This window comes from Rhinatrema bivittatum, chromosome 2 (assembly GCF_901001135.1).
Source record: "Rhinatrema bivittatum chromosome 2, aRhiBiv1.1, whole genome shotgun sequence".
In the NCBI taxonomy this organism is placed as follows: domain Eukaryota; kingdom Metazoa; phylum Chordata; class Amphibia; order Gymnophiona; family Rhinatrematidae; genus Rhinatrema; species Rhinatrema bivittatum.
In genome coordinates, this window is record NC_042616.1 from 525,273,046 (window position 1) to 525,293,432 (window position 20,387).

A 20,387-nucleotide genomic window follows, 5' to 3' on the forward strand; every position below is an offset into this window, starting at 1 on the left:
TCAGTGGCACTGAGAGGGAACAATGGTGGCATTCCCTAGTGCATGGTGCCCTGTGCGACCTCACAGGTTGCACAGCCCAAACACTGGTCCTAGTTATTAGCAAAAATATGTATGTGTCTCATCATACCTGGGATGCTAACCAAAGCAGATCCATCTGAATGAATTTTCCACAACTATCAAGACTCTAGCCCCCTTCAAGCCCAACCTGATGAGACCTCACAGAAACTCACCATGGTTCCATGAAAGTCTTCTCCTCAAACTGCATTCCCACCAACTTGAATGGACAGAGCGGAAACACAGAACTGATAGCAACTTTCATACCTGTAAGGAGCATGCTAAAAAAATATAAAGCAGCTGTTCGGCAAGCAAAAAAGGACTACATACCCAAACAACTCAAATTCTCTCAAAATCACCTAAGTAAACTTTTTGAACTAGGGAAAAAAGCTCTCCAAACCTGAATCCATAACACCTATCATTGCTCCAGAGGTCCCTATAGCAGAAAACTTTGCTGAATTCTTCATGGAAATAAAAATCAAACCATATGCTCCTTTTTTGTTGCATCTTCTCAACTCACCACAAGATCAAATAGACTAAGTAACACAGTTACTCAACTCCTCCCCAGATAACATCCCACTTGCCGACTTCAGGACAACAGAGGTGGAGAAGTTTCTCTAGAGAATCAATCGATCCACGAGCCCTTTAGACCGAATTCCCCCATATTCATCTGCAAGATAAACAGGATCTAGTCGCCGGCTAACCATCATTATAAATGCTATACAACTCAAGGTGCCCTACCATGCTCACTTAAAAAAGCAATCATTAAACTTCTCCTAAGGAAACCAGGCTCCCATCCAAAAATAATTGATCACTATCAGACCTCATCTTTTGCCAATTTCAATGCTTGTCTTACTGCAGTAGTCCAACAGCACTGCAAAACACAAACTCAAAGCCAGAATTCCTCTGGCTAAGTTGCCAAGGTCAACCCTTGCAATCTCTACCTTCCCTGTCAGAACCTTCCCCATGCATGAACAAACAAGTATCACCCCAAGTATCACTCCCAACATCTTTTCTCCACTCTTCCCAAATGGCCCTTCACACCTCCCCTCCCCTAGCTTCTTCCAGATTGACCTGTACAAGACTTCGTGCATTCAGTCTATGGACCTACCCAAACTTTGGTATAAGGTACCACGATCACTATCTTACCTTCCAAAAAAAAGTTAAGCCTTGTCCGTTCAACCAGACCTTCCCCTAAATTCCATTCCTGTGTATGACATGACTGGTCTACCTGGACTTCAAACCAAAACTTTAACTTGGACGCCATTGAGCTTTTGATGGCAGAAAGCTTCCTTCGTCTACATCAGGTGCTAGCCCTATTGTTATCTCTACTGTAAATAAGATCTACTCTATATATGGTTTAATTATAATTTAAGTTGGCCTGATTACTATTATTATTGTACTATACTGTACTTGTAAGTTTGAATTATATTTAATTGTAATCTGCCTTGCGAAAAAGGTGGAATATCAAATGTCATAAATAAAGCAGATTTCTTCTACTTTTGATAAGGAAGATGCAATCCTGATTAGCAAAGGGAAGAAGCACATCTCTAGCTAAGAACAAGACTTAATTCTTGGAAATCTGAGTCACAGAAAACCAGTCCTCTCACCTGAATGTGTAATTGCCAGGAACAAGGTTAGACAAATGCAAGACAGGAAAGTCAGCTGACACCTTCTGTTCTCTTAATGGACCTTTAATCTCCTCCCAGTGGTAACTGATTATTTTATCATCATCTCTACTCTCTGAATTAAAGCAAAATGCAGACAGCTTGTATTAGTACCAGCATTAATGTTAAATAGTGTGAAAGCAGGTAACATTTTCTATACTATTAGCCTTATTTTCCCATGTTTCTCTCTGTAGGAAAATGGGAGAAAAGGTTCTCTCTCTCATTGAGTATTGTACTTACATAAACTATGCCTGGGTAAGAGATTCTGGTCCTAAAGAACCTCAAACAGGCCTGATTTGCAATGTACCTACACTGAATATTCACCTGACATATAGCTAGACATTATGAGCCCAATCAATTTTTACACATTGGTCAGCCTAAAAACCAGACCTGTTTGCAGTCCTCAGGGACCTGAGATGCTTTTCCCTGAAGGCCCAGATTTAGGCATAAGCAATGGAGGCAACTGCATCCGCTGCTGAATTTTCATAGGTGCCAGTGCACCGCCTCAGCTGCCATGTCACTGATCCAAGCCTGCAGCTACGCCGCTGTCCTGCCCGAGAATGGCAGCAGCTTCGGCAAAAGGAATTCAGCATGTGGCCTGCCAGCCCTTGTGCACTAAGAGGCCCTGCCCTTCCTCCTGCATGGGCTTCTTGTCACCATGGAAACCTGTGTAAGGGATGGGACTACCACAGGGCCTCCAAGCACATGAGGGCTGGCAGACCCCATGCAGCATTTTGTTGCCCAAAGTTGCTGCAGTTATCAGGCTGGCGAAAAATATAACAGATAGCAGGGGTGCCTCAGAGGGTGCGGCGGCATATCAAGAAAGGGGCCACTATCTCCAACTATTGCCTTTGGGTGCCCATGAGTTAAAACCAGCCTTATTCCCCTGAACTATTCAGAATCAATTTCAAGGCAACCCCTGGGAGGAGTCATGTTTGGAAGAGCATCACAACTGACATCTCACACAGTGGATCCAACAGTCCATATTAACAATGATGTCGCAAACTATATCAGAGCCACTAAATGAACCAAACAAATATATCATGGCATGTGATATAATTTGTACTCTTCTAAACACAGCTGCTTCCAAAAGAGATATTTTCAAAGGAGTTACACAAGTAAATGTAACTGCTATTTTCAAAACCCATTTACCGGTATTAAGAGCACTTAACATGGGTAAAACCTATTGACAATTCAATGGTATATATTTAGCAATTTTCAAAGGCCCATTTACACACATAAAGGGCATTTACACATGTAAAACCCAGTTTTAAGGAGGTAATTTTCAAAGGAGTTACGTGCATAAATGCAACATGCTATCGTAGCAATTTTCAAAAGCCTACTTACTCAAGTAAAGTGCATTTTCTCAAGTAAAATCAAGCTTTACGCATGAAAAACCTTTTGAAAATGACCCCCATAATCTGGCTAGCATCTTAAAAATATAAACTGATAACTTAACCGTAAACTGATAGAGGATGATGAATATTAGTATTGACAATGTTAAACCTTTTAAACACTATTTCTTGCATAAGCAGACAATTTTCTTTTAAGCATGTACAATAAAATAGATATCTAATGCACAATGAGTGTATGCAATGCATATAAAAGGATACATGAAAGAAGTGCAATGGATCTACAGTACATTCTGTATTTACAACCTGTAGTCATTTCCCCTGTATAAGGAACCTCAGCTTCACATGCAGTACAGTGTGTGCAGATGGCACCTTAATAGTCCCTGAAGCTTGCATCTTTAAACGCGTCACCCTAATAAAGTTATAATCTTTGCCCAGCTCCTCTAATTTTTAACAAATTCTGGCTGAGATTCTGCCATTCCCTCTCAGCAATCTTTAAATATAAGGCCTTCTGAAACTTGATGAGTGATTTTCATTTTCACTTACCCAGCAGAAACGTTTTGCGCTGCAGAAAACATTCAGGCCGGTACAATACAGGGCACTCAGCTGAGCGCACTGTTTAACCCGCGGTTGGATGCGCATCTACAACCCCTTATACCATAAAGGGTTTAGCGCGTCCAAAACGCGCGACCAACCTACCCCCCCCTGCCAAAATGAATTGCGCTCATCACATGCAAATGCATGTTGATGAGGCTATTAGCTATTCGCCCCAGATAAAAAAAAAAATGTGCACCCGATCTGCACATTTTAGCACTTGGAAATTAATGCCAACCCAGAGCAGGCATTAATTTCCGAGAAGCCCAAAAAAGTGTACAGAAAAGCAAAATATACTGCTTTTCTGTACATCCTCTGACTTTATATCATGGCAATATGAAGTCGGAGGAACCAAAAGGTTAAAAAAAAAGTTAAAAAAAAAAAGTGTGCCAGTGGTCAGGTTAGGAAAACGGACGCTCAATTAATGAGCGTCCATTTTGCTAACCCATGGCTGTGCACAGGTTAGGAAAGTGGACGCTCGAAAAATTGACAGCCACCTCTCCTGGGCACCCACTTCCAAGGAGGTGCTAGGGGCATGCAATTGTCCCTAGCATCTCCTCTTTAGTGTGACCCCTCATTTAAATATTGTATCGCATGCCCAGAAAAGGTAGCTGGATGCGCGTTAGGAAAGCAGGCACTCAACGCCGAGTGCCTGTTTTCTATGGCATCTTTACAATATCGGCTTGATTGTGGGCTAAGGCCTGCTTAACCTTTGATCTACTGAGACACTTATCTTTAATATAGATTTATGAAACACCTAAAGCCAAAGCACTCAGTGACGTACAGAATAAAACATACACATAAGTCAAACAATACAATACGAGCAGAAAATAATATACTAAACAAAACAAACTAGAGGGCTCCAAACATCTTAAAAAGGTAATTCAGCTCATCCTCAAAACAGCTTAAATGACGCACCCAATTTAATAGGGTCCAGTCTTAGCAGCATAACAGGAGTCCACTTCATCATAAAGGGCCTATAAATAGGCCAATTTAAACAAAAACGTTTTAAAGGATGTTTTAAATGTCTTTGTACTTTCCATAAGAGGCAATTGCTCTGGAAGTGAGTTCCACTAAAATGGTGCAGCCACGGAAAAAGCTCTCTCTCTCGTTAGACCATCCTAAAAGCTTTTGAGTATCAGTCCAGACCAAAACACATGCCCAGTTATGTATATTTCATTGTGCTGCCTTCCAGCAGGGGATGATGTTAAGTAATTACAAATCTGGGAACTGAAAGAGAATGCATTCTCAGTTATTTCAGGTGTTGCTGAGTGCCCAAAAATACTGTGTATAGGGTGGTGTTTGGTTACAGTACAGGAAGTTAAGGAGATGTTCAAGATCAATACAGATCCACTCTGCTTACATCACCCCAAAATTGTGGAATGCATTGCCCAAAGATATCTAGTGCTTGGAACATCCTTACCGATTTAGAAAAAGGATCAGGTTGTTACTTTCTGCGTATGACATATGAACCTCATAGGTTCAATCTATAGGCTGATTCTTATAGACATGACCTACTTTTGGTCTTCTAAGTCATTAGTCCTTTTAAATTATATCTTCTGATGATTTGGCAGGACTAGGAATTGATATGTAATGAAGAGTTTTCACTGAATATATTTTTATGGTTGTTATGTTCTATTTTTGCAGTATTTTTTAGCAAATTTTGGTTTGTTGGTTAATACCACAATAATGTGCTATTAATTTGTATTTCTGCTTATATGTTGATTGTCTCAAGGACAATCATGTTATGGAAATCCCTTTAAAATATTGTATTTGCATATTCGTTTCAAGGGTTTCTTAAATTATCTATTTTTATCTTTTGTTTCATTGTTACACCATTTTCTTATTTTTTTTTAATTTCCTTCATTAATTTAGAATTTATTTTTAGGTTTTATCAGTTTATTCATATATGGATTTATTTATTATTATTATTATGTTTTAATGTTTAATTCATTTATTTTGTTTTTATGATTGATAATGTTCTGTTCAGTAGTGTTCTCTTCAGTAGTGTTTTTTATTGCCCATTATTAAACTACTTAATTGTCTATGTTTTTAATTGTAAATTGCCTTTATTTACTGGAGTAAGAAATGGTGATTAATCAAGTCAGATAAATAATAATTATTATTATGTCTATGAACAATTTGGAAATGTTATTACTGTACTGTTTATGTATTATTTACTTTATTAATGTGTTACTCCATAGGCAATACAATTTTTAGTCCTGTATTTTCTATGTACAGTTGATTTTATTTGTTCTGCATTGTTATGAGCTAGGGAACAAATAAATAAATCATATGTACCTCAGCACACAAAGAGTGACCCCTCTCTCTATCAGGGTACTGCAGTGTGTAATGTACCTGCTGCATCAGCTTATATTGCATATACTGTATCTATCAGGGGTGTCAAAAAGCTCAATTTCTGTTGGCCAAGCTAATCCAGCTCCATGGGACATATAGTAAACAATGCTACAAGCCCATGCACTTAATAGGGTAGAACTAGGAGGGGGATCAGCCTGATGAAAAGAAATGGAACCAGATTGCAACCCTAATATCTATAACAGGGCTTCACAAACACATTTTGATGACCCCACAGCCAGTTGAGTTTTCAGGATATCTAATGAACATGCATGAGACACATTTCCATATACTGGTTCTCTAATGTACACAAATGTATCTGTTGCATATTTGTGGTGGATATACTGATTACCTGACTGACTGTGGGGTTACCAGGACAAGTTTAGTGTAATACCCCTTACCTCTGAGCACCTCCAGCATAGTGCTCTGCACCATTCTGCATCCAAACATCCTGGCCAAGACTTCCTGCATCCTGGGCCCCTTATTAAGTCTTGCAGCCCTGGATTTCCTGGGGCACCAGCTGATGACATCACATCCTGACTGGTATATATAGAAGCTCTGAGCAAACATCCAGTGCCTCAGTAACAGGTCCTTCTGCACTAGTTTTTGGTGCTACATTGCTTCTGATCTTGTCTTGCCATGTCCCTACCTTGTTCAGCCTCGTCCCACCATGCTCCTGTCCTGCTTTGCCTTGCCTCCCACTTAGCCTTCCTCAGACTGATCTTTTGTTGCTGACCTGGACCGACGTCTGCCCTTGCTGTGCCGTTTCTCTGCCTGCCTGGACTCCGACTCTGTTTGATCTCTGCCTGTCCCGACCCCTGCCTTGACATCGATCTTGCTAAGTTCTCTGCCTGTCCTGACAATTGCCTGGACTTTGTACCTGTCTGTGTACTGCCAGCCCAGACTCCTGTCTAGTCTCTCTCTCCTTGCATATCAGCTGCCGCCTGCTAGGGCCTGGTCTGTGCTTGCAGGCACCAGGCTGCATCAAACTAGCAGGGCCCCAAGAGCTCACCCCCCCCCCCCCCAAGCATGACATTTGAGAAGTTCTATGGCAACGACAATATGACACTCTATGTACAAGACCCAAAAGCACTTTATTGCTGGAAGCTAGAAGTTGATTTCCCATCTAGAGTCCCTAGCCCCAGGGCAACCCAAAGCACATGGAATCATAAAGATTACAATGAGGTATCCCCAGGCTATTTGAAAACCTAGTTATCAGGATACCCACCATGAATATGCATGAGATAGATCTCATATACTGTTTCTGATTTACCTCATCCCTATTGATTATGGATATCCTGAGAACCAAACCAGTTAGGAGAGCCTCCAGGGCTGGGTTGGGAAACGGCTCCAAATAGATTGAAACTTCAAACACTAGGATTTTGACCATCAATTTTAAAAGGAGCAAAGTGAAAATATTTTCAGTGCAAACAATAGAATCGGGTACTCCTGTTATTACACTGGTGTCCTAATTTCTGGATAAACCTACACAAAAGTTCGTTACTTTTGCAGAGTGTGCGGCTATTCTCAGCCTCTGTGCTTCACAGTGAGGAATGCAACAGACCAGGGTCCAATTGAAAGACCTTTCTGGACCCGCACTTTCAGACTGCAGTCACAGGTCTGACCTCAGTCAGGTCTTTTGAGTGTTTTCTACCATGGGTACATGCTATTAAGAAGGGCTGCCCAGTACTTACGACTTCCATCAATGAACGTAGAGATTGTGGGCAAAGAAATGTCTTGTGACGCCGGTGACGCGACTGCCACGGGAGGCTGGTTCCCTCTGACTGCTGCAATCAAGAGCAAAGTTATATATTATGCTGACAGGAAAACCCTCAATTTTTCACTACAAGAGAAGGCAAGAAATACCTAGACAGCAGGAGAGTTTTAATGAAATATGACAAAATGTTGCCGGTGCTGATAATCAACGTATTGTTCTCCATTCCCACTGACTCATCAACAGTACTGTAATGTGAGGATGCGCTCAACGAATAAATGAAAACCATTTGTATAGTGGCTAGTTAACAATGAACTTATTTGCATGGTAATATTTGGTAAATAATAATACAGAGGGTCTATTCACCCATTCTGATACCAGAACGGGATTGGAGGTGACTAGCTACTCAAACAGGCTGGCAAATAAAAATGATCACTATTCACAGCTGGAGCCAAGGCTGTCCATGAGGCCAGAGAGGAGCAAATAGGGCAGTACTGAGTGTATAACAAAAGCACTTTGGGTCTGTCTGGCTCCAAGCCCTGGAATGCATCAACTACCTCATTTCCCTATGTGTGAGCCTCTTATCCCCATCCGGAGCAGCCATAACAGAGTGCATTCTGTCTTCATATATATTGTTTATTGGCTGACATAGTGCCTTCTAGGTTAGAATATCCTATACACCTTCTGTTGTCTGAGCTCTCAACAGGATTGCATGTAAGTACTTAAGGAGCTAAGTACTTAAAAGTACTTTAAAATGTTACTTAAAAGTACTTAAGAAGCTTGCTGGGCAGACTGGATGGGCCGTTTGCCCTTCTTCTGCCGTCATTTCTATGTTTCTATATAATTAGATACAATTTATGGACACACCTGGAGACCTGTTGCCATTCATTTGTCTTGCCCCTTCTCTTCTCTAAAACCTGCTGTTTAAAATCACCACATTGTACCTAGGCAGCACAAACAGACATGGTGCCTTTAAATACTAGTAATGCACTACCCTAGCAGTAGCACAGGATACAGTATAATCATGTACGCACAGTGGGTTTTGAAGTATCCCTGTGGCCGATAGAGGATCCTCAAGGCAGGGATGGTTCTATAATGAGGCAGGGTGAGGCGGCCGCTTCAGGCGGCAGAATTTATTTTATTTATTTGTTTTTATATACCAACATTCAACCAAAGTCATCACATCGGTTTACATATAACAAAAATTAGAGAGGTTACATTGTAATAGAAAATAAAACTGAGGAGAAATAAAAAGTGATAAATAAGTTAGAATTAAGTGTTAATTCTTTCTTATGTTATAAATGCTTTTTGAAAAGCCATGTTTTTAGATTCTTTTTAAAAGTTTGTGAGGATGATTCAAGTCTCAGATCAGTTGGAAGGGTATTCCATAAGAGTGGTCCGGCTATTGAGAAGGCACGTTGTCTTCTTGAAGTGAGGTGGGACAGTTTTGGAGAGGGAGTTTCAAGGAGACCAGTGTTTGTGGAACGAAAATTTCTTTGAAACTTGGAAGAAAAATGTTGTATCCATCCAATTCGTCTTGTTATTATACAAAGTTTTATGAATAAGAGATAAGGCCTTGTATTGAATTCTATAAAATATTGCAACCAGTGTAGGTCTTTTAGAACTGGAGTAATGTGATCTGATCTTTTGAGGTTGCTGAGTAACCTAGCCGCAGCATTTTGTAAGAGTTGAAGCGGTGCAATGGTGGAAGCAGGTAATCCAAGAAGAATTGCATTACAATAATCTAATTTAGAAAATAAAACTGTTTGCAAGACAATGCGCTAATCATGGTGATGATGGAAAGGTTTAATCCTTTTTAATATTTGAAGCTTGTAGAAGCCTTCTTTTATGATATTATTAATATGTTGCTTAAAACATAGTTCTGAGTCTAAACTGACTCCTAGGTCTCTTACATTGAGTAGAATTTTGAGACAGCAAAAAAAATGCCCCTCTCAGAACACTGCTATGGCGTCTGCCTCACACTGCCAGCCCCGCCACAGATGCCTCACACTCATACCTGGGAACTCTCCGGATTTGGCCCGGAGGCTCCGGAATTCTGAACGAATTGCCGGGTCCCCAGACCAATACCGGAAAACTCCGGGTGCCTGCTGCAGAAGGCGGGAAGAGAAAGGGCCTGGAGCAGTGCACATTCGAAGGAGGAGTATCAGCTCCCATGCCCCCAGAAGAAAACATGAAGCCCGGTGCTGCACAGCAAGAAAGACCAGCAGGAGTGTCCCCCTCCTCTGCGGGGAAACTGAAGATGCAGGAGGAGGAGCAACAGTGTCGGGCCGCACACCCTAAACAAAACAAGGGCAGAGCGGGCCCACACTACTGGAGGAGTAGGAGAGGAAATGGAGCGCATGTCCCGTGGGCCTGGGGAAGGAAGAGGCTCCTATGGCTAATGAGAATCGAGGTGAGAAGAGACAAAGAGTGCATGTGTGTATGGAAGAGAGAGAGGAGTAAATGAGGATATATGTGTACATGCATGCATGGGTGTGTGTGGAAAAGGGAGGGGGATGGGGGGCACCATCTCATCCCTCACCTCAGGCAGCAGATTGCCTTGAGCCACCCCTGCCTCAAGGACACAAAGGCTGGGACGTTTGGCTGTATTTAGTAGAACATAAGAACATGCCATACTGGGTCAGACCAAGGGTCCATCAAGCCCAGCAAAAACTAAGGGCCTCATTTTCCAGTATCGCATTGGTATCACATGCGATACCAATAAAGGGTGTAGCTTATGCTAATAAGCATGTGTATCGTGAATTGCACTATCAGCTATGCAAAAGGCTGAGAGAGAGAGAGAGAGAGAGAGAGAGAGAGAGAGAGAGAGAGAGAGAGAGAGAGAGAGAGAGAGAGAGAGAGAGAGAGAGACTTACTATAGTGCCTCATCCCTAGACAGGTATTTGTATCCCTATGGGAGGCCCACCTAGTAACTCGAGGTGAGGGTTAAGTATTAGTGTAGGGGGTTAGGGGCCACTTTCACATTCAACGTGAGACGTACGAACAGAACAGTGGTCTCTTGTGAAGATTTGATGACCTACGGAGTGAGGAAACTCACCCCAAGATGAGATTTGTGCAATGTTCTCTCCACTTAGCTTGATGGACTCTCTACCTGGGTAACAACAAGCTAGGTGGAGAGAACATTGCACAAATCTCATCTTGGAGTGAGTTTCCTCACTCCGTAGGTCATCAAATCTTCACAAGAGACCACTGTTCTGTTCGTACGTCTCACGTTGAATGTGAAAGTGGCCCCTAACCCCCTACACTAATACTTAACCCTCACCTCGAGTTACTAGGTGGGCCTCCCATAGGGATACAAATACCTGTCTAGGGAGGAGGCACTATGGCAAGGTGCTCTCTCTCTCTTTGGGCTAATAGCACAACTTGCAATAACAACCTTTTGCATAGCTGATAGTGCAATTCACGATACACATCTTATTAGCATAAGCTATACCCCTTATTGGTATCACATGCAATACCAATGCAATATTGGAAAATGAGGCCCTAAGTCTATTTCATGTTACCATTACTAGTAATAGCAGTGGCTATTTTCTAAGTCGGACACTGGTCAAAAGACATAACAGGTCACCAGGGAACCTCCGGACTTAAGACATATCAGGACTCTAAGGAGATACTTGACCATCCATTACTTCCTTAACATATTCCTCCGATCATGATCCAATGCCTCACTTCCTTCCCCTCCCCCTTCCCTCCTTCCTTCAGTCAGATTCTCATTGCTACCCCATGCCTTAAAGCCCCACCACACCCGATCTATGATGCAGTCTCATAATGATACTCCATTAAACGTATTCTTACGCCCCACAGCCGCCCCAGTTGTTGTTGCTCTATACATTGTTATTCACTGACGAATTATTCTACTGTTGTTTGTTATTATTGTTGACCTGTTCTATGTTCATTGCTCAAATGTTCTATGTAATGCCATAGCCGCGACTGTTCTGTTAAATGGAAACCGATATGATTTGATATTTTGTTCAAGAATGTCGGTATAGAAAAATTCTAAATAAATAAATAAAGTCAACTTAATTAATAGCAGGTAATGGACTTTTCCTCCAAGAACTTATCCAATCCTTTTTTAAAAACAGCTATTCTAACTTCACTAACCACATCCTATGGCAACAAATTCCAGAGTTTAATTGTGTGTTGAGTAAAAAAGAACTTTCTCCGATTAGTTTTAAATGTGCCCCATGCTAACTTCATGGAGTGCCCCCTAGTCTTTCTATTATCTGAAAGAGTAAATAACCGATTCACATCTACCCGTTCTAGACCTCTCATAATTTTAAACATCTCTATCATATCTCCACTCAGCCGTCTCTTCTCCAAGCTGAAAAGTCCTAACCTCTTTAGTCTTTCCTCATAGGGGAGCTGTTCCATTCCCCTTATCATTTTGATTGCCTTTCTCTGTACCTTCTCCATCGCAATTATATCTTTTTTGAGATGCGGCAACCAGAATTGTACACAGTATTCAAGGTGCGGTCTCACCAAGGTGCTTCCTCCATTAATGGCTTCCACTTCCACCCTGGAACCCGATCACTAGGGTTATTCAGGCACAGTCATGTATTTATTCATCTCCCAGAGGCCTCGTCTAAACAGATGTACTCTTGCCTAGGACAAGAAAAAGTCCTATCAGGCCAATTTGGTTCTATGGGAGAAAAAACTGATGCAAATTTCTTTTTTCTTCCATAGAAAGTCCTGGGAGATGTGTCATACCACCTTCTGCCCTTTTACTCTTTCCTATTCCTAGCGTCAGGACAGAGCTGGCGATCTGCTCTTAAAGAGACAATGCTTTCCCCGCACCATAGATCCCAATATTGGTCCAGAAGGACCAGCTGAAGGAAGAGAGTGCTCCAACAGTGGCAGCACTAGTTATGCTGGTCCTGATTCCTTCTTTCACTATTATCCCTTTAGTCAGGCAATGAAAAACAGCAAATGATCACAGTACTGTCCCAGTGTGAAGTACGTGGTCAGGGTGGTACAGCAAAGCTAAACAAACAGACCTCGACTAATTTGGCTCACTTAAAACAATGACAGATTCGTGAAGACAAATCCCTTGTTTTGTGGAGGGGGGTTAGGTCCTCTTTAAAGATGGGCATTCTACTGATTTATCGGACCTCAAATGGAGTCCAGGTGCAGGCTGAGGAACTGTTATTAGCTGAACTTTCTTTGGAGTTTCCAGATATGTTAATTATGGAAAGTTTCAACATTCAAATGGATGAAGGAGGACAGGATTTGGTTGCTTTTTCTTTTAACGGACAGTATGGTATTGATGAGTTATTCAGAAGTGGTTCAGTATCCCATACATTTTGGAGATCATGTTTTTGATTTAGTCTTTTACCATTAGGTTAGATCCAATTGAGTCATATGAAGGTTGTCCATGCCAGCTGTGCCATGGTCTGATTACTCTTATCAATTTTAACCTTTCATATTTAGAACTCACTCTAAGACAGAGGTCTGCAACCTGAGGCTCCTGAGTTGCATGCGACTGTTTGAGTGCATCCATGCGGCTCTTTGTTACCTCTTCCCTCCCAACCCCGACAGAAGTGGAGACCATTATCAGCATCGGTTGCAGTTCAAAGTCTCGCAAGATTACCTACAGTTTAATGTGATACTGCAGGGCACCCATCTGCAGCTCCCATTAACTCAACAATAAGTGCTTCACAGACTTTTCACAAATGTTCAAAGCAAAAGGATGCATATACTTTGGTTTTGAAAATTCTTGGAATATACGCAACCTCCCCCAGATAAAGTTCCACCTGCTCCTGGCACTGCATAACTTGTGCATGTGGATTTATGTGCACGCTTTCTAGAATCGAAAGCATGTGTTGGATTTGTGGCCCCTTAGACTGAGGTGGAGTTGACACAACCTGCAGGGAAGAGTCCTACAGGTCCCCACCATCAGCAGGCAGATCCAGATGAGCTTTGCCCTTACCAACCCACATTCCCCTCGGATTGAGCCTTTGGGTATCAGGGCTGGCAGGTCTTAGGTGGGGGCCTCTGCTGAAGTTAGGAAGATACATGGAGGTCGTTGGGTCAGAGTAACTATAATGCAGGTGAATCAGGAGGCAGACTGGGGTTAGTGGCAGGTAGCATTCAAGGATGTCCAGGAGCAGGCAGTAGTCAGTGGCAGGTGGTGTTTAAGAATGTCCAGGAAGCAAGTTGAGGTCAATACCAGATATCCATCTGAAAGGAAGGCGGGATGGATAGGCAGAACAGGGAGGCAAGGAGAAGAACAGACTTTCAGATAAGGAGATGAGGGTGAACCGAAGAACTGGCCACAGAAACAGAAGACGAAGATAAAGTTCACAATAGCCGAAGAAGAAAAGGACCACTGGAACTGAGGATACAGAATGCAGGAACTGGAGAATGAAGACAAGGAATGCTGAGGAAATTCAAACTACAAGAATCTAGAGAGACCTGTTACCAAGACACTGGTGGAGTGTCTGCAGTGGCCTTATATAACCAGAAGGAGTCATGTCGTCAAGAGTCGACTTCTGGTCTTACCTGCCACAGACCCTTTAAAACTAACGACAGATATGCATGCACCCTAGGAGCGAGGCCCGGCAGAGTCAGCGGCATCCTGCTGCATCGAGGCATGGTGTCCCACCGTGCTGGAGAGAAAGGCAGATCGGCGAGATCTGGGAGCAATGGGAGAGGCCCGGCCAGAAGGGTAAGTGTGGCGGTTCGCAGGAGGAGCCTGCGGACCGCCAAGCACAACAGCATGCGTGTCAATCCAAACTCTGCCCCAACACTGGCCGCCCCGAATGCCTCTTTTCTGCTTGCACAAAAGTATGCCAAGATCGACAAATTTTCTAATGAGCCACTTCTGTGCATAAAACCCTATTAATTCTCATACCTGGCTTTGAAACTGACCCCCTATATGTAGGCACATATCATGTATGTGTGTGGGGGATGTAATAACGTTCAGGTGCGTGATGTGGCTCAAAATATTTTTGGTGAAAAATAAAAAAAAACACAAAATACTTAAGCCTTTGTCACTGTATGCCATTGTCACCCAGTATAAAGATAGAAAGTTCCATATCCTTACAAGAACTTGTTTTTCCTGGCCTTTCTTCTGTCCTGCTGCCCTCTTGTTTGGTCTGTTTTTCATGGCTTCTGAACCCCATGCTTTGCTTTGTTCCATGCACCGCTCAGGATGCACCCCCATGGCGTGGACCCTAGTCTAACTTCTGTATGACGCAGTACAATTACAAAGGCATTGTCCCATCGCATAGAGAAGCCCTCATTCATATCACTGGGAGAACCACAGAAGGGAATGGAGAGTTTTATGTTTTCACAATAGCACTGAAAGACCTTTGCAGTCCATTTTCTCTCTCTCAGGCACTCGGCATCCTTTTCAAGTATTTCTTTTGCAATTACTGTACAAAATGATAATCCATAACAATAATAGTACCTCAAAGGCTTCCTTCCTATGCCCGACATTCCTATATGACATTAGCAGCAGCAGTGCCACATGACAATTTGCAAAACTGAGATGGCCATCCTCCGGGCTCATTTCATTGCTCTTCGGAGGATTGAAAATGGTTATTTCTGTGCTTTCCAACCTGCAAGGTCTTCCCTGTGTAGTTCAGCTCCATTTGATTCTGTGCTTCCCCCCCCCCCCCCTTTACATGTTGTGATATATTAACATTACACAGAGAAAGGGTGACCCTGGAGCTCTCAAGCACTGCTACAACCAGTCCTTTGCCAAAGTCTATAAAAAAAAAAGGAGGCAATCTAGGGCTCACGGTGCTGTTGCTCAGCACAGCAAACAGGGCTAGAGAACACATCACGCACTGGGTGAAAGCAAAGGCCGGAAGCAAATGGCCCAGTGTACCTGGGAAGAGCAATGATGAAAGCGTTCTGGTCTTTCACCCATGAAAATGGCAGCTTTGATTCCTGCCCGCTCTCAATGCAGGTAAAAATGACCTGCATTGTAAACAGGCAATCCTGGAGATGGGAAAAGGGCAGGGGAGGTAACAGCGGGCCTGGGTATGCACAATCAAAACTGCATGTGTCATTTCAAACAGAAAAAATGAGCTGCAGAGAAAGCAGGCACAAATTCCTGCAGGTAGCATTTCTCAGGGAACAAGAATGAAAACAAAGAAGCACACGTGTAGGTTTGGTTGTATTATTGCAGCAAATCCCACAGGGTTTGTCTGTCAGCGGGTAGTTTGATTATCTACCCTAGAATGTCTTGGACAGTGTGAAATAAAGACTCGGCTTCCCTGTTTTCTTTTAGTTATAGATCACAACTAATTCTGATATTTGACAGATAATATTTTTTTGGGGGGGGGGGGGACCATCCATAGTGTTAATTCCGGCTTTAAAGACAGCACACGAATCGACAATCAATGTACCATTCCTATTTTTTTTTTTAATAACTCTTTTTGATCCCCTCTAGAATGAAAAATTAAAATAAAAAATGCAATACCTGCTGGTGGTGTGGGAATGACAAAGGCATTTAATTCAACTTCATTGTTTGGCAACGTTATTTGGGTATTATTTCCGGCTGATACCACAAGATGTTTTACTGTATCTATGTTGGAAAAAAAAAGAAAATAAGAATGAATAGAAGACAAAAAAAAAAAGTTGGCTACTCAGAATTTGCTTCCAATAAGTTCATGTAAAACAAACACTGTACAGAGGCAATAACAGTGACATTTATAACCAGAATTCTCTCTCATTCTGTCAATAAGCCTGCACTTGTTATGGAATCCAGACTGTGATGTCATGCCCTACATGTTGGAACCACATCCCTACTGTAGAGTTTAGATTAACTTGGATTGGCTGAGCTAGTGGCTTGATTCCATTATTATACACTTTGCAATAGCCACCATAACACATTTTCCATCAATGGACCAATTCCACATTTCTCAGGCCAACTTGAGACTCACATAGCATTTCCTCTGTTGCCCTGATACAAACCCTGGAAGGGAACCAGTATGCAGAGCATTAGACTGGGTCCTTTTTGCTCCCTGTTCAAGATAGCTAAGGACAAGGGCAACCACGTCCTTTCTGTGGCCAGCAATGATTTGAGTTAGTCAAGAGCTGAAATGACTTAGAGACAACTCGAAAGCTGCTCCACAGGTGCAGTTCAAGTATGCACAGGTTTTATACCCTGTACTGAATAAGTGTGTTCAATTTCAAAGGAGAGAGAGAAAGAGAGCGAGAGAGAGAGACTCTGTAGAGGCTTATCAAAAACTTAACGAGCGGATTTTAAAAGACCTGCGCGCGTAAAAAATCAGCATGTACCGCGCGTAAGTAGGGGGTGCACGCACATCCAATTTGTGTGCATAGCTATGCACGTGCACACAAAGTCGCGTGCATAGAAAAAGGGCGTGCCGATGGCGGATACCACACTTACACGCGTATGATGTATTTTATAAGGCCGCATGCTTATGAGCCGGCGCGTTCAGCGAAACTCACGCATGTATATTTGCAACTGATTTTGCCGCGAGCAAGTGCCAACTTTCCATTTTGATCGGGTCTTTTCTGTTGGTTGGTCTCCTTGCTCTGGGTCACTGGATACAGGAACAGGGCAGAAGGGGTGAGGGAGTGTTTTTGGGACTTCTTGGTGGAAACTGGTAAAGTGTGAGCTAATAACACATGCCTAGCAGGTTTACAAATGTAGATTTGAAAGGGCTAGGGCAGGGACAAGATTTCCATGTATACACTGTTGCTTTACAGATATTACATAGGCACGAGACAGGAACAGGAGGTGAGAAATCTGGGTTGTTCCAACACCTATTGACAAGGATATTCATAAGTGGTGTGTCTTTTCACCATCATGATTACTATAGCTGCATGGGCACTCAGATCTATACGGCTTAGAAGAGAGAGAGGAGGAGAAGAATGCAGAGGAGAAAGTATCCCTTACACAGAGTTTACAGGACTCGGACACATTTTCTGGATCTGTCCGAGGAGGAAGTAATGTGCAGGTTCAGATTTAATAAGGAAACCATACTGTACCTATGCCAACTGTTAGAGCCTGAACTACAACCTTCCACCCAAACGGGCCATGCATTGCCAGTACATGTGAAGGTCACTACTGTCCTGGCCTTTTTTGCTACCGGAACCTTCCAAACCCCTCTAGGGATCACAGCTGGAATCACTCAGTCTGCCCCCTCAAGATGTCTAGAGCAGGCCCTGGCTGCCTTGCTCCAGAAAACACAACAGTTTATCTCCTTCCCCTCCCGAAGGCAGGAAAACCACCAAATAATAACTGATTTCTATCAAATTGCACGCTTCCCCTTGGTCTTGGGAGCAATCGATTGCACTCACGTCCCCATAAGGGCACCAGGAGGAAAAGAGGCCACGTACCGCAACCACAAGGAATTCCACTCCCTAAACATGCAAGTGGTCTGCAACGCCAAGGGCATCATCATGAATGTTGTGTCCCGTTATCCAGGATCCACTCACAATGCCTACATTCTCTCACAATCCAGAATTCATGATCACTTCCAGCAAGGACACATCACTGGGGGATGGCTTCTAGGTAGGAAGACACCCACCACTTCTAACACAGACCCATTTCCCTGCTTACTTTTGTCACCCTTATATTTAAGTTGGCTATGCAGGGCAGCTGTAAACTAGCCCTGTGAGCTGTGCCAGTATGTAAACCCAAAAGTTATATGCAACCCTGATTCTGTGTCTTCTACAGGTGACAGAGGCCATCCACTGAAAACCTGGCTCTTGATCCCCATTGCCACCCCAGCAACTGCAGCTGAGTGTCACTACAACAGGACACACCATAAGACCAGGGCTGTCATAGAGAGAACCTTTGGCTTACTTAAAACATGCTCCGTTGTGTGGACAGATCTGGAGGATGCCTTCTTTACAGCTCCCCTAAAGTGTGTGAGATCTTTCTAGCCTGCTGCATGCTACATAATCTTGCACTTAAGAGACACATGCCTTCTCCTGAGGAGGCCCCTCAAGAGAATGAAGAGGAGGAGGAGGAGGAGAAGGAGGAAGAAGAGCATCTGACTCAGGATGAATTGTAGGAAATACAGCACTTGAGTCAAAGGCAGGCTATACAACAAAGGAGCACTCTCATTGAAAGACATATCCAAAGGTGATAGTGCATTTATATAACAAACAAAAGTGCAGCAAAAAAATAAAAATAAAAAAGTAAAGCCTCACTTCCTGGACAACCTCTCTTTTTTTGGCTTCAGGAACCTTAGGCTGCCCCAACCTGGAGCTCCTGTGCAGTGGACTCCGGCCACTGCCCTCAGAGGGCAAAGGATGTTGAGGCATTTCCAGTCCATGGCTGCAGGCAGGTACAGCTGGAGGGAGCAATGGCTGTGGTGGTGCTGGTGGTGGGAGCATGACCGGTGGTGGAGGTGGGAGTGGTGCAGGCTGAGGTGCCATGCAGGGATAGCCTGGTGCACAGCGGGATCTTCTGGATGGGCAGGTGACATCCATGGGTAAGGTGGAGGATAGTACATCCAGGGCCCCATGAAAGGCCATGGAACCACTGGTGGCTGCGGCTGCAAGGGGGCATCCACTGCAGCATCTCCCTCACACTGCAGTTTGATCCTTGGTTGCCCAGCAAAGCTCCCGTACTGCATGCTCAATCCGCTGGCCTTCCTCCCTGATGGTATCACGGCTGCCTTGCGCTTCCTCCCTCACCACATCACGCAGGCTTGACATCGCCTCCAGCAGGCTGCCACTTTGCTGAATGAGCAGCCTCTCTGCCTGACTGGCAGCCATTTCAGGGTCTGGCTGCTCAGACGCACTGCTCCCCTCTAGCTGATCCTGTAACAGATCAGCCAGCGTGTCCTCTGGCTCCTCTTCCTGCCACTGCTGCTCCTCCGGCAGTTCCAGCTGCTCATGGGCTCCCTCTCCCTCCTCATCAGAGTTGTCAAGGAATATCCACAGATGCCGGTACCACCTTTGGGGCTGTGGAGGTGCAGGTCCTGGACACTCATCTGCCTCCTCTAGAAAATGAAATAGGTAAATGTCAAAACACTGGCATTTGTTGTTGATTGCAGTTTTGTTCATTTTCCCAGCATGCTCCACAAGATAGGCCTATTTACTAGTGCTTTGGTATAGAGGTATACAAGGCCATAGCAATCACTATTGCCCTTACCAGGATTTACACTCCAGGTGGGACTCCCTGAGGCTGAAGGAAGTCTTAAAGCAGGCTGCGTAGCACTTGTGTATTATGAATTTCTAAGGAGACAGAGCATTTAACTATCCTGTACATATTTGGGTCACAGTCTACCACTCACAGAAAGACAAGGCCCTGTCTTCTGAAGACTAGTGAAAGGAGAGAGAAGCATAGAAAGTGAAAGACACCCCTAATGCTGGGACACAGGACTTTTGGACTCACTGTGTAGGGCAGTTACTGTGCTCAGGGATGCATTCACTGTTAGTTGATCCCACCCCATATCATGGAGGCAAAACATTTGCCCAGACCCTGCCTTGAGAAACACATGCCTAGGAGACAGGAAAACATCACAGCCTTACGTGTTTCAAAATAGGGGCCCTACTTGTACCTGCACACACATTTCATCCATTCATGTTTTAAACACACATCCTGTTTTTGCTGGTTCCTTTGTAAGGATGCCTTCGCCCTTCGGTAATAGGAAAGCACATAAAACATATTTGATGTTAACACTGCCATTGGTATAG

The 20,387-nt window shown here is 43.4% G+C and overlaps 1 protein-coding gene across 1 annotated transcript in view; it reads right to left on the reverse strand.

The window, feature by feature from the left end:
• Positions 1–20,387, reverse strand: part of KIAA0319 (KIAA0319 ortholog) — a 134,542-nt gene that overhangs the window by 48,023 nt on the left and 66,132 nt on the right. The window contains exons 5-7 of the mRNA XM_029590770.1: positions 16,186–16,290; positions 7,717–7,809; positions 1,665–1,797 (exon numbers count right to left, since the gene is read on the reverse strand). Of these exons, the coding sequence (XP_029446630.1) occupies positions 1,665–1,797; positions 7,717–7,809; positions 16,186–16,290 (331 nt within the window). The remainder of the gene's footprint in view (positions 1–1,664; positions 1,798–7,716; positions 7,810–16,185; positions 16,291–20,387) is intronic.